General features: G+C 32.4%; 1 protein-coding gene across 1 annotated transcript; it reads left to right on the forward strand.

Annotated features, from left to right (window-relative positions):
- Nucleotides 1-24,885: 24,885 nt before the first annotated feature.
- LOC131061054 (ethylene-responsive transcription factor 2-like) lies at nt 24,886-25,872 on the forward strand. The gene has a single exon (XM_057994555.2). The coding sequence runs from the start codon at nt 24,886-24,888 to the stop codon at nt 25,870-25,872; it is 987 nt and encodes a 328-aa protein (XP_057850538.1).
- Nucleotides 25,873-26,333: the final 461 nt, after the last annotated feature.

A 26,333-nucleotide genomic window follows, 5' to 3' on the forward strand; every position in this document is an offset into this window, starting at 1 on the left:
TACAAGAAAGTATTATTCCTTTATGTGCTCCATGAATTCTCTCCATGTGGATTTTTGATCAAAAATAAAAGTACTGCTAGTTTCTACTGCCTTGGATGCTAAATTTTCTTCCCACAAATCTTTCACATGATTTTCATCTTTGAGAAGAGCGAAGGTAAGTTTCTCTTCATCTGAGAACTGGATGAGAAAGAAATACCTCTCCAATTTTGAAACCCAATCATAAACAACATCCACATCAATCTTTCCTTGAAACGTGGGTATATCAAAACTCACTTGCACCTTGAATGGTGTATACCCCGTGAATGGTGGGTTTGCTTGTGACTCGCAACTTTCCAGCATTTGCTTGAACTGCTCCATCATTTCTTCACGTTGTTTTGTTAATGCATCTGCAACCAATGCTTTAATGTCATCATCAGTCTACAACTTAGCCATCTGTGATCATGTGCATCTCAAAGGAAGCTAGTCTGAAGGATTTCTTGTTTCCAACCCCAATCTTTGATATGTTGATCATTTGTGATATGACATATAGGAGCGAACTTTCTATGATACCACTGATCCAAATTATGGATTCAGATGACAATACCTAAGTGAGAACCTGCAGTATTGTGGATTTGCTTACACAAACAACGTAAACACGGAATTGAAGCAAGCCAAAAAGTAGTTCATTCTATTCGAAAATACAACATATAACAACTCATGAGATTCTAAGGGTCACCAAAACCCCTTGAGAATCGAAACTCAATATTCATATTTGTTTATTACATAATAAAATCAAAAACTATGAAATTTTTTAAAAAACTATATCACATTTTGTCCTAACTTTGACTAGACCTAACTTTCTACTCAGGGCTCAAAATTGTGAGTCGTTTAACTCATTGGAAAGGTCTCCAAGAGTTGGAGGTGAAGTCCTATAAGAGTGTGCCTATGGAAACACTCTAAATAACAGAGCAAAATTTCAAGGGCTGGAAATGCCCCGAAGACGTTCAAAAATCCAACTACTAACATGTAGAAAAAAAACTAGAAAAAAATATGAAAATATTTTTTTTGATATTTCAAAATTGTTTCTGATCGATGGTGGTGTAGACAATGCATGAGGATCAATACTTATTTTTGGCTCATAGTAGGATCTAGCGTAGTGTAGAGATATCACTTTGAGAAAAGAAAAGCATAGCAAGTTGTTGCCAGATCTCCTTTGCGCACAACCCATACAATAAGTGGATATCAAATGACGTAAGTTGGTTATTGAACTTTTCCTGTGTTTTTATTGTAAATAGTCGCAGAGTAATTTCATAAAAGGAAAAAGAGAACAGAATAAATTGATCATTTTTTTGTGACTGCAAGTGGCAATGGATTTGCTCTAGTGAGTTGTGCAAAGAAGCTCTTGAATAGATACAAGTGATAGCAAGAAGACTATATTAGTTTCTATCACATTACCAAATTAACCACTAGTGTTTAAAAAGAGGAGACAATGGGTGGTTAAATGGTGTGGTTAGTTATTGACAGAAAGTGCCAAAGTTAAGTAATACTGATAAGGCTTAATATTGTAGTTCATGCTCAGGACGTAGAGCTCAAAATTATTATGATTATATTCCTATAAATGGGTATTGTCGGTCTGCTACATGAGATTCTATGAAAGAAGGTGAAGAGAATTTGATACCATACTTAATTTTAAGTTGAAGATTTCCCAAGTGTTTTATATGAATGATAATCAATAGATGCTTTAACAATTTTGGTCATGTAGATAAATTAGAGGCATGTGTTTTGAACCTAAAAGGTGCAAAAGGAATTGCATTGATTCATTTGTGTTTGCATTCTATTGTAAAGGTTTATTTTCTATTGAATCAGATGTTCTCTCCATTTTGTTTTTATCATGGTCACACATGTCTCAAAGATTGCTAGTATTATCAAGGCCATTTATGCTATATTTAGTAGGGATTTCAATGCTTTCAAATTTTCATATGTGAAATCAGATGAATAGAATGTAACAAGGTCCTAATGAAGGTTGGAGGAAGGATGTCTTTTATCATAGCAAATTAACTTCTCACTTAGGGATAATTAATTACATGAGAAGTACCCTAATTGTGTCCCTAAAGAAAAGAGGGGACTTGGCATTATGTGCCCCTATAAGAAGCAAGGGAGGGAAATATTTATTATGGGTGCACTTTGTGTATTCACATTTGGTTGGGTCTTTGTACAATAGAGGAGGGATTGTTTCCACAACACTTAAGGAAGTATTTGACATACTCAGAGGAGATGTGGACTTTCAGAGGAAAGGTATCTCATGAGCAATGCTAGAGGACACAATAGACACACTCAGAGGAAATGTGTCTCATTGTGCAAAGAGGTTGGGAACACTTCATGTGAACTCTCATGTTGTGCAGATGGTTGCAAGTTCTACAATTAGGAGATCCACTAATGTAGTCAATTAATTTTTTCCTCGGTGAAGGTGCCTCATCAAAGTTTCCAGAAGGGTTTTGTTCAACCCTTGCAATGTTCCACTCTTGTTTAAATTAATATAATAAGGGGGGAATGTTGGAGTATTATATTAGCAAATAGATTTAGTTTATACTTTACATTAATAAACTATCGCTTGGTTAGTTTTTGTACGTTTATGTAATAGTTTGTATTTTGTTTTCATTTCCTATTTAAGGGCATATTCTTTGAATCAATATCATAAAGTTTTCATCCAGTTCTCACTTTGTTGGATGTTCACATTATACTATAGTGCTCAAAATTTACTTATGTATGAAGAATAATGTATATTCTAGGACTTGTGATTATATATTGCGTTGGATATGTTGATTACAAAAGGTATAATTTTGATTATGAATATACCTTATTCTTTAATGTATTATTAGTTGGATGTGTTATAAACTAGATATGGTTTTTACTCCATTTATATAATTGATGATTTTTTAGTATCTAATCAAGCCTATTGTTACCATTTTATTTGATATTTGTGTTCAAATATTGAGTTGAGGTAGGATCCATTATTCTATATGGAAATAATTATGGAAAATATTTTGGACAAGATCTTATCTTTTATGCATTCACATAATGGATAATGAGTGGGTTCTTGTTTGAGATTATGATCGCCTTGATTGTTGTTGTAGGTATCTTGATGGAGCACTTAGATATTTTGATAGTACATGGTTTATATTATATGGATTATGTTTTTGATGTTTAAGTTTAGTTTTAACCACTTATAAAGTGTATACAAAAGGTGGGAGAATATAATTAAAGGTGTTTTGCATAGCTTAATAATTAATTGATAATGCTAGCTAATAATGTAAAGATAATATTAATTATGGTTATCTTAGAGGTGTGGACATCAAAACAGGTTAGGCATTCTTGCGGACACTTTTTGTTGTATGTGACATTGGAATAAATATTTTATTTTTTTCGCAAATCTTGGGAATTTTAGTCTGGCCCAAGTCTAGGGGAGCTCACAAGGCGAACCTACTCCCCAATCGACATATTCAACTAATAATCCACTTATTCAACTCAAATAAACTTAGAAGCCACAATGGAAGTCTAAGAGCCACCACTTGCAATTCCAACATAGATGTCACTTTAGGGATTTGAACATGGATCTTCATCTTGAGAACCATATGGCCTTTGCCATTAGAGCACAACCCCATTGAGAAATATTTAATATTAGTGTCACATTGGAAAATATTTAATAGTGAGAAAATTTAGTACTAAATATTTAATTTTGGGTCATATTCTAGTGAGCTCATAGTTTTGAAGTAGATGGTCTATATAGTTCCACTTAGTGGTTTTGTACAAGCTTATTTTAATATAACTAGGAAAATTAATAGTGGTTTAGTGTGGCTTGTGTAACCTTTGGGTTATTAGCTTTAAATCTTGGATTGATCATCTGTTATAGTTTGCAAAGTTGAATAATGGATTGGGATGTTTGGATATAAGGTTCTCATTTTCTTGTTCATATGGAGGAATACAACTAGGATGCTTGATACCTCAAAAGTCTTTCATGTAGACTCTACAACTATATTGTGGTCTTTTTCTTAAGATAATATATTGAGTTGTATGGGTGCTTGTAGATGCTAGATTTTCCCATCGGGGGGTTTTCCTATGGTAAATTTGGTGTTATATTGTGGTATTTTTATTATTCTTTTATATTATAGATTATAAATACTTTTTGGCATACCATTCTCTCATCAGATTTATATGCAATATCGATATTATTGTAAATTTTTCTTTCAAAGATTTCATAATGTAATGAGATAGTAGTATTTTCCTAAGATAATGGGCACTAGATGGTTGAATCACCTATAGGTTGGTAGTTAGTGATGGGCCCATAATATCACATTATCACTAAGTTGATAATACACTAGAAAATACATATCATCTTTTTAGTGAAACAAATAGAAACTCGCTGATAGGTAAGCATTAGCTCATACATATATATTTTATCATCGTGTTTTATCTTTAAGATCTTTCTCTCCCTTATTGTTAACACTTAAATATTTTTCTAGGTGTTGGGTTTTTATTATTGTTCCTTCTGTGTTGGAAATTGAAATATTTTTATGGCATGTGTATTTTATTAGTCCATATTTATGGCCATGAATTCCTTATGTAGGATTGACATATATCAACTAGTTACATTATCCCATTTCCTCTAAGATTGTGTAAATGGTGGGATATTCATGGTTAATTGGATTTTTGGTCTTATGAGAGACCAATGAGTGACTATTGTAAGGGTCTGTAAGTGCATATGAAATGAAAAGAGTTAATATGGTTATAATTTAGTCATAGTGTGGTCCTTTTGGTATTGTTTAATGAGCTCAATGATTTTTTAAATGTGAAAATAATGTATAGATGGAGCCAACACTTCGTAGTTTCTTACTAGCTAGTAAGAAAAAAATATTTATGGATGATTATTGTTTCACATCTTAACTATTCCACCAAAATTTACCCACCAATTTCAAGGATCAATCAATACTAAACATTCTTCTACGATAATTTCTAAAAGGGTTAAAAATATGTTATTCCTAAGATGAAAATGTAATTTACCCCAATTAGGGGCATAATAGAAAGAAGGTTATAAGAGAATGAATATGTAGGAAAATAACCAAAGGCTTTGGTGATTATATGGGTCTATTGGACGGTTAAAAGGTTATCAATGGATTCTAGTGCCTTGGGAAATTCCTGAAATAGATTTTCAAAAATTAGAATCATGTGTGCAAGGCCAATGCTGACAATGAATAAAAAGTGACTATAGATTGTTCCATAAAGTATACATTGATGAATCATAAAAGATGACATCTTGAGGTTGAGAGATACACTTATAGTATCTATTTTTCTTAGATATGACTTCAATAATGAAGATTCTTATACATAGCTATCCTAGAAGAATATGAAAATTCTTCACTTGTTCATACACAACAATACTTACAAGAAAAATTCCAACTTGCTTGTAATTTACAAGTTGATGAAAATACTTACATGTTTAAACATGGGAAGGCCTTATTCAACTTCAAAACTCTTGTAGGTCTAGAAATTATCTCTCAAACACTAAGGTAGTATCTCATAAGTAAAATTTGGCCTAAATGATTACTACAAATACAAGTTTTTAAAAATTGAAACTCATAAGTATTCTTGTCCCCGCTTTTATATTATGTTTTTTATCAAGAACATCAATAAACAACTACATTGTCAATTCATAATTTGAAAACAAGATGACTAGGAAATACTCAAAGTTTAAATGAATAGCACTTTTAGTTTTAATTTGACTCATTAATGTCTTTCAATTATCTAACACATCAAGAAAATCTTCCTTAAGAGATTGACATTTAATTTTTTATTAATATAATTTTATTGCAATAATAATACTTAGTATTTTATGTTTTTTATTTTTTATTTTTTATAATAATTTTGATAATTATATATATAAAAACTTAATTGTCTCATAAATCATTATAGTATTTTTCCATCTCCATAAGAACAAAATTAACATAGCCAACTGTCTCATGAAATGTTTTTTTAACTTCAGAAGATCAAAACCTCTTTTCTATGATTGTATTCTTATATTTAATGTTTGTCATGTCAATAATGCTTAACTTTGCTGGCTCTGCTGGATTTGTGAGCGATATATTGCAGATCAAACGCATGAACTTCCACGTAGAATTTCTTGAGAACGCACAATTCCACAAGAATATTATTATTATGTTGGATGTATTTCTCTATACTTTCAACAAAAGAAACCGTCAAATAATATTTTTCTCTAGCTCATTAAAATAGGTAGTATCCTCTGATTAAAAAAGATGAATAACAGGAGTCAAACACAGATCATTTGTTGTCACATAACAGTAAAGTACAATTCTCATTTAATGGAGACAACAATATATGTTCTGAAAACAGTAGGGATGCTCTAGGAATTGAATAAAAGGAGTCAAGCTCAGATCATCTGATGTCACTTAACAGAAAACAATCAACCACATTGAAGAATTCTGATAATGCCAGGGTGCATCTAAGTTGTGAAAATCTTGTAAGAATTGTATATGAACTACAAGAAGAGTCAATTGCGTCCTTTAGTAACAATACATATATTTTATATTGACTTAACTCTTGCATTTCTAATATAAAACGTTCCAGGGGCTATATTGTCTCTATACTACTGTCTCTATTGTTATATTGGTTCAGAAAAGAGCAAATAGAAAATAGAGAATGTAGTAGATTTGAAATTTAGATTATTTTGATCTAGTATATAAGTTCTGATTATGTTTGGTCCATTTTATTATCTTTTATTGCAAAATATCCCTTTAAAATTTTGACCACGCTATAGCATTTTACATTGTCTTAGGGTTAAGTGCGACCCACTTCTTTGTAATGGAGTAGGCTTCTTCCTTTTTTCAAATAGATGAAATTGTATCCTCTTCTAAAAATAGTCCTTTACATGGAGTGAACATAATAGTCATAGAAATAGGTCATACTTATACAATTCTATTGTGAATCAAAAGGTGGTCATTGATAGATGATTTTACCTAGGAAGCAACAATAGAGATAAGGATTTTGAATTCCATTTCCATCAGGAGATCTTAGATATCATTGATGAATATAAACATGAAACTAGAATCCTTTTTTTCTTAGAGGTGTGCTTTGAAAACACATTTTTTTATAAATAGGCTATCTTAAATTGGGAAGATGGAGAATGGAGAATAGAATCTATTAGGGGAATAGGTAAATATTATTTTAAGTCTCTAAATCATGTGCAAGTGGTACTTCGATCTAGAAATTATAATTTTTGTAGCTAAGGATGTTATCTTTAGGCCTAAAACTTTGAATTTCACCCTTAAGGCACTTCTCACTTGACATACCCAATATGGAAGCAGAATCCCCTTTCATTTAACTTGTATGTCATTTGTTTCATAATATAAATGAAGAACAACTACAAACCAATATTTAGTGCAAATGTAATGTAAAAAAATTCATTAACCTGTAATGGAAGAAATGTGACTCTACCAAAGGAAAACTATGTTCCTTCCAAAGCCAATTTCACAACATACATTCAAATAGAAGGGGAAGTGAAAATGCAGGTTTGTGAAAGGTGTGAGCAAAAACAAAGTGGACATTAGGCGTCAAAAGACAAAACTAATTACCAAACAAGAGGAGCAAATGTATTTTGACTTAGGAAATTTTTTCTTCTCATTGTGAACCTACATTCTATGGCCCTATGACCAAACTAATTACAAGAGAAACAATAACCAAGAAAGGAGTGATTGAATCTAATTGCTTGTGATTGTCTGGAAGGTGGAGATTGCATGAACCTTATTTTTCTTCTAATGACTCTAGTGAAACCATTATCCTCCTTATTCTCTATCTTCTTGTTTTCAACTTTCTTTTTTGTATCTAGTTTGTTCTTCTCCTCATATTTTTTTTTATCTTCAACAGCACCCTACTGCCCCAGTCCTATTAATCAGAACTTGGATTTGAATATGGGTTATAAAGGTAGTTGAAAATGTAGGTTTCAGGTAGGTGTGAGAAGAATCAAAGTAGACATTAGGAACTGAAAGACTGAACACCATGGTGAGGTCTAGGTGAGGATGCAATTGTATGCGGATACGATTTATAGTGTTACAGTTGGTATAGGAGATGGTTGGGAAACAAGTGGAGTACTCATGGAAGGAAGTATGTAAGAGTATTTATTAATAGGATTTCCCCCATGACTAACATGTGTAGGATTAGCATTTTTTGTAAAGTTAGTCATGATAGAGGATGTATATGTAGGCACTCTAGGCAAGGATGTAGGCATAGGAATGGAATTCTCAACTTGGCTAGTAGGATGAGAATAACCAAGAACTTTGGCACAAATTTGAATAGGTATAATATTGGTATCAACTATATGAGTAACGCCACGCAACACTTCCACACCATGTGCGTCATTTTTTAATCATTCTCCTCAATCCTTCAATCAAGGTAATTGCCTCACTATTCGAGTATGGGTGGCTGCAAGAAGTTGAGTCCCACTTTTGGGCAAAAAGTGGAAGTGTTTTCTCTGTTTTTTAAATTTTCTGTCGATTGATGTCAAAATTTGATGCACTTAGAGATTGAATCTCAAAAAAATTCAGTAATAGAAAATGTAGTGCTCAGAGTCTACTTTTCAAATATGTAATTTATTTTAATACCCACATGCTAGAAATCCCTTTTTAGTAGGCATGTTTAAAAACCAGTATTTCAAAATGCCTGTTTCGGGACCATACCACACATGTGTACGACCACCCTTTTTTGATGCAAATAAACGAATTTTTGCAAATCCTTCTGGGAAATGATACCTAAGACACTAAATATTGATGAAAATATTTTTGCTTATTTTTTTATTGAATATTTTTTTTTTATTAATTTTTAACTGACAATAAAGTATATTTTCAAAACATCAGGTGTACAACCACCATAATTTGATGAAAATTTCATATTTTTCAATTTTTTTTTTTAATATTCAAAAGAATTGTATGTAGATTGATGTCATACAATTTTTTTTTCTAAAATCCTATAAACAAAAAAGTTATTAAAGTTTTAGTGAACCTTGGTATTTTAGGTTTAGGTTCCACTTTTGATTAATAAATAATACAAAAATAGTAAAAGTAATCTTATCACTATGAAATTTACATTTCTGAAATCAGGACGCTGAAAACTCTAATGGGTTTTCGTTTCATCAAAAAATTCAATCAGAAAGGCCCTCAAAAAATTAGGCCAAGGTAGAAATCTAATGTCATTTTACCTTAGTAATTTTTTTGGAGGTCCAAGCATAGGCTTTGTCCCACCAAGGCTATCCCAAAGCAAAAAACAAAGCTGAGGGTTGTTTCCCACCCCTAATTTTAACAAATGGGCGCCCGTTTTTTAAATTCAAAAAACGGGCGCCCGTTTCGCTTTCAACCGTTTTTTAAATTCAAAAAGCGGGCGCCCGTTTCGCTTTGTACCGTTGAAAGCGAAACGGGCGCCCATTTTTGAAAAGATCCGTTGGGCCAGAATCTGGCCCACAAGCATAAATCCTAATGATTGAATGATTTTTCAATCATTGCCTGATAGGTACGATTTGCAAAGAGAATGTTTTGATTAATCATTCTCTTTGTTTGTCTTATTGTCGATTTGGTAAGAAAATCGATTTGAATTCAAATTTTGGTGTAGCCATGGGATCAAATCAATGCAGGAAGAGGCAAATGAAGGTTCTGACAACTGAGGAGATTGCAACAAATAGGGAGAAGGAGGCAATGCATCAACGAGAGAGAAGATCAAGAATGAGAGAAGGAGCTTCAAGTTCCACAATCATTTTAGAAGAGGAGAACATCAATGAGACCATAAATGCTAACGAAGTAAACACAATAGAACCATTTAATTCAGGTGCATTTTCTAATCCATTATTGGATACATTTATGTCTTCACAGCCCTTTTTTTTTTCTCATGAAGAAATTGGTGATTTAGTAGAAGCAGGTTACTTATTAAATGAAATTCTAATTGAAAATCAAACCCCAAATGAAATTAGAACTCAAGTTGAAACTGAAATTAAAAACCAAATTGAAACCCCAAATGAAACTAGATCTCAACTTGAAACTGAAATTGAAATCGAATTTGAAACTCCAAATGAAATTGAAAATCCACCTACAACTAAAACCAATAATGTGTATGTAGACATGGAAACACCAATTGAAAATGAAACATGTTTGAATGATAATCATCTTCTTGAAAATTTTGAAATTAAAAGTGATGTACTAAACAACCTTCCTGGCTTGGTTTCATGGAGACAGATTAGGACACATGCAAATAGATTGTTTAGACATTTTTTTTATAATAAGAAATTTGGGTTTCAATGTACATTAATGGTACAACTAATTAAAATGACTAAAATGCGAAAAGTGATGAAGAAGTTAGGCTTTTATGTCAAACCCAAGAAGAAGGACGAGTCTTTAAAACAAGTTGTATTGACTGTTGCTAGCACCTTTGATACAATTGGAAAGAAAATTCGTTCTAAAGATAAAAATGCAGCGTGACAGGCAATAAAAACAACTTTAGTAAGCCAAACAACTTCTAATAAAAGAATGATGAGTAACATAAGTGGATATCTTAAAATTCGTTGCAAAACTTTATCAAGAAAAAAGAAGAGTTAATTTTGAAATTGATCCGGCAAACAAATTGTGGACTTTTAGTGGTAGACTACCAAGGTCTGATATGAAACTTACTGGTGGAGTCAAAAATTTGATCGAAAAATTCTGGCACGATAATACGAGAGTATCACCTAATGTTAGAGATGTTCTTAAATTAAGAGTTGGGTCAAAAATTCATGATCCACATCCAAAACACCTATTGGACATGACTCAAATTGAATTGTATAAAAAAAATTTGGATGATAAGATGTTGACTATTAGCATTTGTCAAAGGTCTTTTGAAAAGTGTAAACCTTGGTATGTTCGAATTAACAAGGAAAGAGTCACATGTTGTTGCAAAACTCATGTTCAATTTCACTACCATTATGATGTATTTCGATATATACGTGTTACCATGCATAGTAATGGAATGTTCCAAGAATGTGGTATAAATATACCACCTAAAACTATAAAGGAGTTTATTTCAAGTTTGTTTTTCAACCCACTAAATGAACAAAATCTTGTTTTCAATGCATGTGTTTATGGTGTATGTGATATATGTGGCAATCTTGCATTGTTGGATGAATGTTTGCATGAAAATCTTTTAAATGATTTTGGACAACAATTAGTTGATGTTAAAAGATTTAAAACTATTGAGTATCCACTGAAGGATGGAAAGGTTGGAAAATGATGTGATCTAATCACTGAAAAAGTTAGTGTTCATGCATTTATGAATGAATTCAAGAGTAACATCATACCTAAATATGTTAAACACACTCAAAATGCTAGATGGCTTGATGGTCAGTTTTGAATATGTAAGGATACATTTCCTGTTGCTAGTATACTTTCGGTTGTTGACTTTGCAGAGAACTACACACTTGCACCACAAGATGAGGTCCAATCACAATACTACAATTCAGTGCAAGTATCAATTTTTGTCCATATTGTCTATAGGCATGCACCAGATAGTACAGAAGGGGATTGCAAAATTTTGAGAGAGTACCATTTCTATATGAGTGATAATAAATTACACTCATCTGAGTTTGTCCAGTTTTGCTTCAAGACCTTTTTTGAGAATTTGAGGGAGAGAGAAATTCAGATGACACAACATCTAATATGGTCTGATAATTGCACAGGGCAATTCAAGAATGCTAGAATGTTTTATTGGTTGAGTAGGATTCATAAGAAAACTAATATCGAACACATGTGGATTTTTTTTAGGCTGGACACGAGAAAGGAGAACATGACAGTGTCGGTGCATGTGTTAAGAGAGCCCTTTGCAGAGAGCAACTCAAATTCGAGGAAAAGGCTAAATTTAAAAATGCAAGTGCAATTGTGGATTGGTGTAGTGCAAATTTATCCACGGGATCAAGTCGGAACTCTACAATTAGAAATTTCTTCTAGCTAGTTAAAGAGGATAATATCCTTCCAAGATATGATTGTGATACAATCAATGGGTCAGCTAGATGGCATTCATTTAAGAGTTCTAATTCTAACACTTGGACTATATGGACTAGAGAGCTTGCATGTTTTTGTCAATATTGTGTTGCAGGTGATGGGAAGAATGCAAGGATGCGGAATGGGTCGAAGAATGGCAACACAAATCCTTAACACCTACTGAGACACAATATGAAGATGTTAGAAGAAATGAAGACCCCGATCATGCATTTGCATCAGAAGATTATGATCGTGTTTTAGACCTCATACAACCTAGTAATTTAATTCAACTTATTGTTTATAACTTTAAATTATATATTTTTATGTATTGTCATATAATTTATGATTTCATATTTGAATTATAAATTCTAACAAGTTTTATTTCTACATGTACTTAAATTTGTTTTCTAGGACATGTGTATGATGTTGTTGCACCTGAGGACAATGATGAGCAGGTTGAGTATTGGCTAGCTAGATGTGTAGAACCTAAGAAAATGTTGATATGTGATCAAGTAGATGATGATGGTTTTCAGTATCCAGTTGGGTCTGTTGTGGTAGTTGGTACATGGCTACACAAATACTTAACAAGAAGGAATGGCTTACCAGCTTATGAAGACTACCAATCAGAAAAGAAGATTATACACTATTCTCATTTGGTGGTGGCAACAAACATCAAATTAGAAAGATACAAAGGTAGACATTCTAATAAGGTATTGTGGACACTTTCAGTAGAAGAGCATGAGGCAATCATAGACGCATTGTAGAAGAGAGAGGATGCAGATGGTACATTAGGTTGAATCAATTTTATATGCATGTAAGTTTGTGTTACTTGTGTGAACTCTTTTATATTTAATCATGATAATTGTTTTTCTTTGTCCCTTTAACATTGTATTTGTCTACATTTGATACAATTTTGGTTTCATAAACAACATTGTATTAGTTATCTTCTTCTTAATGTTATTTTGTGCACATTGTAATTGTGTTACAATTGAATTCTAATTTTTTATGATATATTTATTTTATCGTAATCTCTTCATAGATTAATTGTAAGTTAACTTAAGATGAAAGTCAACTAGTAAACCACTACTATCCACAGTAATAAACCATCAATACACTAGTAAAGTAGTGTGGTCAACTTAAGAGGAAAGTCAATACTATGTTTGTAGCTTCCTTTACTTATTTCAATGTAATTATTCCATATAGCAGGGCTTCCTTTACTTATTTCAAATCATTGAATAATGTTCTTCAAACCTTCCTAATAATTTGGTTAGCCTTAGTTCCATAAATCTATTGGATTCCTCTATGAGATTTATTTATAATTAAATATCCTTTTATAATTTTCATATCAAATTTATATGCATGTAAGTTTGTGTTACTTGTGTGAACTCTTTTAAATATTTAATCATGATGATTATTTTTCTTTGTCCCTTTAACATTGTATTTGTCTACATTTGATACAATTTTGGTTTCATAAACAACATAATAAAAAAATAATGTATCACATAGATAATCACTAGAGTGTGCCAAATCACATAACACAACCTGATATCATAATAGAAAGGAAATGACATAATAAAAAGTCCTATATATAATCACATAACAACAAGTCCTATATATAATCACATAATAACAAGTCCCAGGATAACATAACAAGTGTCGTCATAAAAAGTCCACAATACAATAACATGACATGATCTAAAATATACAATCTAAGAACTCGCATGCATCTCATCTGCAGTCCACGTGAAGGTAGCTGAGATGAATCATCCTGTTGCACGTGGTCCTAAGATGCACCATCCTGTGTCTGTGCAGTATCAGTGTCTCCACCCTCTTGTGTAGTATCAGTGACTCCACCCTCCTATGCAATATTAGTGTCTGCACCCTCCTGTACATTATTAAAAGATTTTACATGAGAAGAAGATTTAACATGAGAAGAAGTTACTTGCATAATTCACTTATAAAGTAATTAAATACTAAAAAAATTAAAATAAATTACCATACGACCGTGCTCTACAATGCCCTCACTGGTACGTGGAGGTCCACTATCATGAACAAGAAAAGTGGTCGTAGTCAAGTCCTACAAAAAAAATATTGTACATCAATTTTGATAATCCTTATAAAAGCCAGGTACACAATATAAACAAATTAGAAATTATTTTTCTAATCATCACCTCAAATGATAATGTCAATGGTTGCATCTGGCTCAATCCCATAGCCATACCAATACTGGTAGTGGTATCGACCTGAACAACATATATAAAACATGAATCAAACTTGTATATATACATAAATTATAAAGTATATATATAGGCTACAAGATTATCACATAAAAGCATACATGTGATGCAGGCAAAGTAACTGATGGTCGAAGGCGTACATGTGATGCGCCATCAAACAATCCAGAAGCCTACAATTGCAAAAAATAACGAACATGAATCAAAGTTTTACATAAATTAGTAAGCATGTAAACACTTCAAATTAATGGATGAAAAACATACTAGTGGTATATGAGGATGAGCCTCAGTGGTCCACGGGTCACGTGAAGAACTACCCACCTCAGTGCTACACGAAGCACCCTACAAAATTGAAAAAACATATCATATACATCATTACATTAAAAAAATTATTGTTTATTTTAAATGTACATATCAATACAATGTATCTAGATGAAAGTGCATACCGTAAATGGGTACCAACATCTCTAGGTATTGAGGTAACATGTTGTCGGTTCCTCAATGATGTGGTATGATCCATCCTCTGTTCAGAAAAAAAATGACTCATGTTATGGTTCATATGTGTATATATAAGGAATTTAATATTGCACTGTAAATTATACAAATAAATTTGTACCTCTATAGGCTGATCATCATTTGCCCACAGGAGATCAACATATGAAGAGACGACATCAGCATGTGCAGCCTCCTCGGTATCATCATAACCACCATGGGCAGCATCAACATCATCAAAATCACCATCTCCTTCAGGGGCAGCCTCACTTTGTGGACCCCTACATACATCCCCACAGCTTGTGCAAACATGTGCTAAGCTGGGGGCAGCCCTCACCTCCCGCAACTGTTGTACCAAACTGCCCGACAGGGCACTCAATGAACCTAGAGTAGAATCCACTGCTCGATGATGGGCAGGTGCTGGAATAACTGGTGATGGAAGAGGAACCAATGGATCATCGCGCACACGGTTTCTAACCCTCTCACTCAATTTTGCTCCTGGCCTATCCTGGGCCATGCCTCTCCCAACCCCTGAAATGATCTAATATCAAAGTAATTGGGCTTTTTGCCTAATTCAAATTTGGCCCATAATTTCTTCAAAAAATACATCGGGACCTCATGATTGGAGTGTGGTGGATGGTCAAGACCATCCACCACCGCTCCCAAAAGTGGCTAGCAATGCCTAGGTGCCTACACCATCAAATAGAGATTCGTGGCTTCTTCGGATCTATCTCTTCACCCGTCTTAGGGTTCACAAAATATTTTTTCAAATCCATTTTTGTTATTTTTAATTCATTAACTTGTTTGTATGTGAGACCATCAGCGTAAAATGCACGCAATCCCTCACGCCAACTACGATAGCTATCTAGCTCGCTATCTAATGCCTGCACAAACTGTACAATGCCTTGCATACTATCTGCAAGGTGTAACAACTAAGGAGGTGGATGAGGCTCATGCCTAATAGTATGAATATCTCTAATCAAAGCATCAATATTCGTCCTAATTCTGTCTCAACTGATCGAGTGGAGGTGGAGGTGGAGGTGGTACTAGACCTAATAGCTCATCTATCTCAAACTCATCCATCATGTGAAAATAATCTGCATATATATACAAACATGAAAATTTACAATTACAAATACAAACATGAAAATTTACAATTACAATTACAAACATGAAAATTTACAAATACAATTACAAACATGAAAATTTATAATTACAAACTATTTAATTTACATTTCACCTTCCAAAAAAACTTATAATTAAATACAATTTAGCAACTTAAATATAAAAAAAGGAAACTCACATAGATCTATAATATTATTAATGGGTGGGTAATAATAAGCATCATTTAAGAAATATTATCCACTTAAATCAAAGTATAAGAAAAATTCTACAAAATAAAACATCATAATGCCCATGCAACTCAAACAATACTTTTTAACATCTAAAGATGAATTAGGATAAGTTCCATCAAAATCATAAAAATAATCATAAGTTAAAGTCATTTAAGTTATATCTATGAACTTGTCAATACATGTACTACTTTGTTGTGTTCTTTTCTAGAATCATTGGATGATTTAGTGATCACAACTAGTACTACTACGCTAAGTTGAAGCTTGAATAAATAGTAGGTTCTCTACTCTTGGAGGAGTTAAAACAAAAAAAAATTGTATTGATCTATATTTGATTCTTAGTTTTATTAAATCTGCCACTGGTGTGATTTATTGTCCTCTTAACTTAAATCAAGCTATGTAAATTTAAAGCCTCGTAACTTTTGATAGAGAGCATATTTTTTCATGCTTCATGTGGCATTGAAAAGGTGGTTCATAAATCTTCATAGATCACACAATTATTTTTTAGAATATTTCCTCATATTTTATATTTTATTTTTTGTGATTTCACATTCTAGTCATTTACTTGGACATCTTGGCACTTGAAAATGACCGTCTTACATGAGATGAATTTGTTTGATATGTTTTATATGTATTGATTTTATTGATCTTTTAAGTTTTTTAGGAGGTATCATAGGTTTCTCTATTCATCCTTTTGTGGTAAAATTAGAAAGGGATAACTATGATTCTTTTGTAAAATGGTATCTTGATAAGTTTTAGGTGGTGTAATCACTTTCCTTTTATGTATGGAGTCATACCTAAACTAGAAACACTAGAAATTATATAATTTTGGTGTAACATCATTGACCATGTAGAAGTGATTTGATCCAGTATCAAGATCATGATTCTATGTGTATTGCATTGGATATTGATTTCCCCCACACACTTTGGAACAAACTTTAGGAGATCCATGGAGACCCACATATCTCTCCATTCCTAGAGGATCCTATTGTAGATTGTTTCATTCCCTTTGTAGATGAAGATTACGTACCCTTCAATGGTGATACTTAAGAGGAAATTTATTATATCATATTAAATAATTTATTTACTTAAGATCAACTTTTATTTACATATTAAATAATTTTCAAAATATATTATAATTATGTACATCAATTATATCAATTAGAATAAACATTTGGTAATTTTAAATACAAGCAATTATCAGAAAAAATTTAGAATCAATTCATTCTAAATGTAAAATGATACATACACATATAAATATATAATCAGTTTTTTAATTTAATATATACTTGGCAAAATAAATTTATATAGAAGTGTAAATTTTTAAGTAATTTAGTGGGGTTTATAATGAAACCTATCCAAGAAAATTTGTCATATATTAGAATAAGATATTTTATCTTACCATATAAATTAAGGATCATGACTCACAAGATTTCTATATATCTATGTGTTGTAAACAAAATATGTAAAATACGTACTACTAAAAAACATGTTTCTTTATAAAAGAAAAGATATGGACAATTTCCTATAAAATACAAATGGAAAAAAAATACATAACTCATCTACCCTATATAGACACCACCCTCAACTCTCCCTTCTTGTTGGTTCTTATTTTACTATTTCAATTAATTCTTTCACATAATATAATACATTCACTTCCAACACACACTCTACTATTTTCATGTGCATTTTGCAAACCAGCCAACACTTTACTAATATTGCTACAATAAGATTGCAATACCTCAAACTCTTGATGTACACCTTCTATTTATACTTTCTTGCTTTCCATTTGAGGCAAGTAGGTCACTAAGTCCAATCCTTTCGAGAAATCAACAAACATTTCTTAGACAACCCTACCTTGATTCTCCCTTAACAATTTTCATGTCCATAATTAAAAGGAGTCTTAAGATCCATTTTCATAAGCCTACATTAATAATGAACATAATTAGGTTGAAGAAAAACCCCTCTTAGATAAAAAAAATTTGTGATGTTACCTACCTCCATACTTGTCTCTTCTAGTGCAACTTTCATGAATCCTAGAGTTTATTTTGATTTGTAAATAAAGATTTGGTTAAACCTTTTGTAAAATAAATTATTACAGGGTTTTGGATCCTTTCCTTTCTCTATGTTTATTATACTTATCATCCAATCCAATGGAAAAATACACTCTCCTATAACCAAAAAAAACTAAATTTAACTCTAAAAGCTCCAATTAAAAACTAAATATATGTTCCATTTGATACAACACTGCTAGGAAAAACACGGATCACTAAGCACCATTTAATACCATAAGCACCAATAACACTCCTTCAAATTTTATAGCACCACCTTTATTAAGTTAATCCATTAAATTAGCATTCTACAAAATGAACACTAATCTAATGAAATTAAAACCATTTATTTAAAACTTATAATTCTCCTTAATAGAATCCTTATCAAACCTCAATAATAGTTAAGGAACATTAATCCATGGTGTCCAACTCAATTGCTTTGGACATGAAAACGTTAAAATTTCTGACACTAAATATAGCCACCATTACGAATGCTTAAGGTGGTTGATAACATACATGTTACTCTAAATGTTTTCTTGAGCTAGGAATCATGGTATATTGCCACTATTGAATCTTAATCCAATGTTGTATTGACCAAGTAATCAACCAAGATAGTCAAATTTCTCTTGGGACTTGTTCATTTTTTTCTATTTAGGGTTTAGTGTTCATTTTTTTCTATTTAGGGTTTAGTGTTCCTTTTTTTCTATTTAGGGTTTAGTGTTCGTTTTTCTGTTCATGGTTTATTGTCTGTTTTTTGTGTCTAATGTTTATTGTTCATTTACGTTTTTGTTTTTTGTTTTTTTCCTATGGTTCAAATACTATTCATGTTTTTGGTTTTTTTCCTACGGCTTTTACTATTCATGTTTTTTGCAATATTTGAAAACTAAAAACTATTTTAAACATGAAATAAAATAAAATAAAAGATGATTTTCAAACTTTAAAACATAAAAATTAAAAAATAACAATACATTAACATTTTTTTATGAAAAACAATAAAAATAAATAAAATAGAATATAAAAAATAAAACTAAATACCTGGAAGGAGGTAAAAATGGTCTAGGGGGTCAGCTGGGGTGAAAAAAATGGGTACCCGTGCTCCTTAGAAATGCCTACCCGTTTTCCAAATAGTGAAAATGATGGAAAATGGTTTAAAAAAAAAAATACATTTAGAAAACGGGTGCCCATTTTTTTCAAATCGGGCGCCCCATTTGAAAGAAACGGGTGCCCGTTTAGCTTCGGGCACTTGTTGCTAAACGGGTGCCCGTTTCTTTATGGCTCAGGCACCCGAAGCTAAACGGGTGCCCGATTTGTAAAAATCGGGCACCCATTTCTAGTGGGCTCATTTTCCAACCCGCGGACTTCCGTGGGATTGGGACCCAACTTTGTGCGTTTACCCGTATTCTTGAAGCATATAATTTTGGAGATCATCCAACTTTTGGTCAATTTTTCCCAATTTATCAATTATTTATCGAGTAGGAGAGTCATCCTCATCGTGAGAATTAGGAGGTGAATGGGCCTCCATAATGTTAGGTATGCCATGTGTGAGATTAGAGGAAGTACCAACACTCACATGGAATAGATTAGTCAACTCAGGGACCATATCCTTGGTATTTAAAATTTAGGAAGACCTAACTCTACAACTTCTTCTCATTGGAATATTGGATGTAGGACCAAGGGTAACAAAACTCATGCATAGAGAAGGAAATATTGAATGCAAAATTTTGAAATCACAATAATTTTGGTAATGCAAGTTATGCATATGATTAAACAATGCAATATTTTTGTAAAATGATTGATTAACCAATGAATTAAGAAATGTGAATCATGAATTTGAACACAAGATGCTTCTAAATCTGAAAATGATATGTGATAAAAATCATATCTAAGCATATAATTTAAAAATTATGTAACTCGCAATCTGTTTTAGCAAAATATTGAGGTTAAATTGATGTGATTCAAGTGCATGAATGAAAGGTACATTGAATTAAATGCCTGAAAAATTAGAGTTCTAAGAATAAAAAATCATAAATAAGTATGAGCTATGATGGGTTCACCAAAATGTGAGGTGGTGAAAATAGGACTTCACCAACTAGGTAAATAAAGCCACTAATTTCATGAGGCCATCTCACAATAAGGAGGAGATTAAATTTAATTGATCCAACCCTGAAAGAACTAAATGCATTTTAGATTTATCCTCTTTATTTGAGTTGAAATTGTGTTTGAATTAGGTTTGAATTATAATGCAAGATCTAGGACAAAAAATGAGAATTTAATATAAAATAATAGTAACAGTAAGTTCTAGATGTCATGTAGAGCTGTGAGGTTGAATTTGAGAATGGGAAATAGATCAGAACCTATGAAAGAAAATTCAGGTTGAATTGTCAGGATCGGGAGGTGTGGGGTGACCTGGTTCTCTGAATGTCAAATGTAAACAAGATAAATCTTTTCCAAATCATAATGACACATACAATCTCTTGTCAAAATCTTATCTGAAATTTCCCAAGCTAGGAGGTGTGGGGCGACCCAGTCCTCCAATTTTTGTACCTTCTAAAGCTAGATTTGATTGTCATCATCTACTCTGTTGAATTCCTCACTCATGGCTCTTGGGTCAATTTCCTACACATAGGATGATGGAAATATGTTTGTTGATGGGGCTTTGCCTTACGTCAAACCCTAGTTTATGAATTAACCTTGAAATTGAAATAGTAATTGAACTTGGAAATGGAATTGAATTGAAGTAGAATGCTTTCTTTTTTAAAGCAAGGCTAGATCTAAAATACTTGAAATTGAACTTGATATCTTGATGAAGCTTTCTTGAATCCTCATACAAGTGCTTAGGATGTCATATATAATGCCTTCTTAGAAATTTGATCATGGATGCTTGAACTTGACTTGACATCTCCTTCAATGCTTGATGAATTCTTGATTGCTTGCTCACTTAGGCTTTAACTTTGCTAGAGTGCAATTGATTTTTTTGAATTGATAGATTGAGAAAGATAGATCCCTAAATAAGGGTGTAATAATTTCTTTTATACCTAATCATGCCACAATTGTTTGGATTTTTGGAGTAGGCCGACATAGAGCCATATTTCCTACCCACAAGAAGTGACCATTGTGAGGTCCAATTTTGAGCCCCAATTGGGAGGACCAAGACGTCCTAATCCTATCAATCGGGACTCAAAATTGAATAGGAGCTAGAGAAAGAGTTAAAAATGTAGATTCCAGGATTGTGTGAGCAACATCAAATCTTGTACAGAGCACTACATGCCAAAATGTCAAGGTGAGGCCTAGGTGAGGATGAAATTGTATAGGGATACAATTTACGATACTACACTACCTACTTAGAAATAAGTGTTATGATGTTTTAGGTCCTCTCTATCTCCTAGATTGGATCACTCTCACCACAATTATGTTTTGGTGGCCAACTTGATATGACCTATGTTTGTCTTCTACTATGGTTGACCTAATTGATGTTGAAGGGAGAATTATGGATCAATGTATTTGTTGTGTGTACATGATTATATTACTTGCAAAAGTCAATTGTGACAAAGTTAGTGTGGTGATTGTTGTGGAGTTGGTCCCTTGAGACAAAGATTCAAGGCAGCTTCATGTCTGGAGATTGCTAGAGGTAGTATTTCTAACTTGGCCTACTTGGTTTTTATTCATATATTCATTGTACCTTGCTCTAGAGAATTGATCTTCAAATTGCAAGTATTGTATATTGTCCTAGGGCTGTGCACTCTAGCCTGCAAGTCCTTTAGGGAGAAATGTGCTTCCTTGGTAGTGAGCCTAAATCTATTGTATTCATTTCATATATTGTGAGTTGACTCTCATCGTGGTTTTTCCCTATTTGGGTTTTCCACATAAATTTGGTGTCCTCTTGTGCATGGTGTTTCATTGTTATATATTTCATTGTTGTTGATTAGAGTAAGGTTAAAGATATTGTGGGTTAAGTAATAAATTTAAATCATTAGGTCCAAATTGGTTCACCCCCCACTTCTCAATCCTAAGGTGTGTTCAACAATCTATTTTACAAGTCACAACATTAATATATTGGTCATAATGATAAATATGCATGCACTCTATCGTATAGATTCATTATAACTTAATTGATGGATATTTTTATGTTAGATCTCATGATAGTTAAAAATTATACACCTTAAGAGCATGCATGCTAAAATAATTATCTTAAATTGGTCTTAATTATAAAAAAGGGACCATCTAAATTTTGGTGATCATTAAAAATATGTAATCATTTCCATTTTCCTTTATATTTTGATACTATTTTGATTAAATCATCATATATATAATGGTATTTTAATAGGTGGCATAAATATGCATAAAATTGGCTTGTGGCGTCCATATTTCAATCCCCTTTATCATTGATTATTATATTTTCATTCATAATATCTAGACCCATCATTTGTCACCCTATATTGGATTCGTGAGTTTTAACTTGGCCTTGTTCACTTCTGTAATCATGGATTTTCTCCCCAAAATTTTAGATTTATATTTCATAAATATAGGCTTATTCTCCCCTTCCTTACGTATCTTTGTGAATTTACTTAGTGCATATAATGTTGATCTTTTTGTTATATTGTTATAATTAAGGACACTCATTTAGTTATTTTACAATAATTCAAGAAGATCCTCCAGGTCATATTATACACTTAGCTAGATTTACACTAGAGATCACTTCATCCTAGCCACATTGTAAGATTTTTTATTAAATCCTTGATCTTTTCTCTTAAATACATAAGGATATTCCATCCAAGTGTCTAGCATAGTAGAAGATGAACTTTGTGATCTAGAAAATTATTCAAAAGTGTTTATAAAGATTGCATATCCTTGTATCAACATAAATATCAAGATGAAGGTGAGTGAATAAAATTAAGTTAAAATCTCTTAGACTAGATTTTATCCACTAGATAAGTCCACAATCATTGAGGTTAAATCCATAGGTGCATAAGTGAATTGAGATGATAAACAATGAATCCTAGAGTATATGATATCTTTCTTATATAGAGATCCCTAAAACTTTGGAACCAAGGCAAATTATTAGAATGTGGCATATCATTTATCCATCATTGCTTATCAAACTAAAGTATTGCATTCAACTATTTTAATTTTCATTTAGTCAATCGTACTAGATAAGTAATGTAGGGTGATTATTCTATCACAAATATTAATAATGGTGAAACAAAATTCATTCAATAATAAACATATTATTAAAATTAACTAATATGATAGAACTATTTTTTAATTAAAAAATATATATATATATATATATCAAATGTGACTAATTTACATATAAAGTGAGGAACACTAATTAAAATGTAATCAACTTAAATTCGTAAAAAAATTAAATTTAAAATTTAGCTTAATGAATGTATTTGTGATCCTTGATGAAGTTGAATGGTTATGAAATCAAATATTTGCCAATGCAATGCCTCGACATCTTAAAAACTAAAAGATCCCCATATCTTAAAAATAAGACTTGGATAATATTTTAGACTAATAATCTTATTAGAAATCAAGACCATCAAATTTAATTAAGAACCTACAAAATGTCAACTCTAGAGAAAAATTCTTAATTTAAATGTACCAAAATATTATCTATAAAGAATAGGATCGAAAATTCCGACCAAAAAACATCAGGTTTTGTTCCTCGTGGTCGGTACCTATCTTTCTTGATTCCTCAAATTCCAAGTAAAATTATATAAAACAACTTCACGTGTAACATACCACAATCTTGAAGGATCTGCGAAGCTTCCTGTTTGAGAAAACAGTTATGAAGAACCAGCCATTCCCAATATTTAATTAGATAAGATCAGCATTACAGTCAGTTGAATCTTTGAACAAAGAAAAGTAGTTTGGCTTTTACACTGGAAACTGACGACATTTCTACCTGATAAAAGAAATCTTCATAAATTTCTCAAAATCTTAAATTTGCGATATAAGGAAAAGAGGTTCTTGAATAACCTTTCTTACCTGATGTTTGTGAACTTCTGTAAACTAATCTGATAAATCAGACTTAAAAGTTCAAACCTAAATTGTATGTTGACAAACAGTGATAATATATATATATATATAAACTACATGTATAGAATTGGAATTACAAAAAAACAAATAGACTGCACGTTGTTTGTTACTTTGAATGTCAAACAACATGTGGATTGTTTCAGATGGTCACGATGTGGAAATGAGAGAACAAAATATTTTTTTTACAGGAAAGATTTTGACTTGAAAACCAATCGTGGTTATCCTGACCTGAAAGAACTGTTAACTAAGGAACAGGAAAGTTGTTATCTTCCTTCATTCTCCACATTTTAGATAACGTGTTCAAAGTTCGAAATAACGACTTGAATCGTAATCCCAAATAATAAATTAGGGTTTCTACAAACTTCAACTATCATATTTAATCACAAGAAATTCTTGCAAGCGCTCAGTTGGAATTCTTCCGCGTCAGAGTTATGTGCTCTGCAAGCAACCAATTTCCTTCCATTACCTATCTCCTTAAAATACCTGGACTCATATGCCGACTGCTCGTCAATTGTGTTGTCAGCGCTTTCCTCATCTCATAGAAGAAATACCTACTCAAAAACAGCTCAAGATCGGTGTCTTAGGGTTTGAAACAAAGTAGAAAGCTACTCACAAACAGCTCAAGATCGGTGTTTTAGGGTTTGGAACATTGAAGGAGAAAGCGTAGCAGATAACGATGGGTGGCAGTGACTTTGGAGGGATGCAATCAGCTTCTTGCCAAGATGAAGAAAAAGACGGGCTTCTGGAGAACATATGGATTCGATTTCTTGCCGGAGGCTGTGAAAGATCCTTTATAACCTCAGATGGGCAAACTCCCGCTTCAGACTTTGCAGAGGAGGAAGGAGTGATCATCAGCTCTTTCAAAGAAAATCAAATCTCTTTGGAAAGAAACAGGGGAAATCAGATTGAGTTGCCATTACAGCAATCAGAATTCACTTATGCGGGATTCTCATCGGCAGAAGATGTTGAAAGCCTCCTATACCTTGAAGAACAGAGTAGATTGCCATCAGTTGGAAATCTGGAACAATGGATGCCTATTTCAATGGCGGCTAATGTAAGAACCCGTTCTCAAATAGAAGAATCTAAGCATTTAAATGTGAGTGCCGCCATTCCTGATAAGAATGCTGGGCTTTTGCCGAAACAGGGTGGAATAGAAAAGCGTTACAGAGGGGTGCGGAGGCGTCCATGGGGGAAATTTGCAGCGGAAATAAGGGATTCGACGAGGCAGGGGACGAGGCTTTGGCTGGGCACATTCTCAACTGCAGAAACGGCAGCCATGGCGTACGACAAAGCTGCTTACAAAATGAGGGGACCTCGCACATTCCTCAACTTTCCAGTTGAAATTGTGTGTAGGGCATTGGCGCATGACCTCAAATTGGGAACCGCCGTCTCTCACACCAGTTCTGGAACTTTCCATGATAATCTGTTCAGAAAAAGAGGATCTTTGGAAGAGGAGCAACAGCCACAGATGAAAAGATTCAAAACCCAGCCACAAGTTTGGAGTTGTGATGGCGTTGGTGATGATATTTTGAGCTCATTCGAATTGGAGGGAACAGACATGGATGCGGATTATTGGGAGGAATTGCTTCTCTCCGCTGAAACTAACGAATTCCTGAGCTTGTTAAATCCGGAAATGGCTATCTCCCTAGAATGCATTAGTTAGGGGCTGGATAGCCATTTCTGTTAAATCCCGATATTAGAGATGGCTTATTGTAAATCGTTATAGATCTGCAGAAATTAATTACAAAATGAATTAAGTCATTTTGTGTTGATTAAAATTAATTAGATGTTAATAAAGTGTTTTTATAATAACAAGTAATAAAAGAGAGACAAAGTTACTTGTTAATTGGTTTATCTTTTTTTTTTGACTTTGTAATAATAGTTATTTGAATGTGTAGACAAAAAAAATATTTATTCAATTCATTCATATGTATAATTAAATTAAAAATTAATATAAAAAAATTATGTTTCTAAGATATGATTTGATTTGTTAATATATAAGAAAATAGGGTCTAGTCTAGATGTATACTTCAAAATTTGTAAATTAATTGTAATTTGTCTTTTTTTAAATTTATATCTACAAAATTGATTTAACACATAAAATCAAATATGAATCACATGTAA

Source organism: Cryptomeria japonica, chromosome 9 (assembly GCF_030272615.1).
Source record: "Cryptomeria japonica chromosome 9, Sugi_1.0, whole genome shotgun sequence".
Lineage (NCBI taxonomy): Eukaryota > Viridiplantae > Streptophyta > Pinopsida > Cupressales > Cupressaceae > Cryptomeria > Cryptomeria japonica.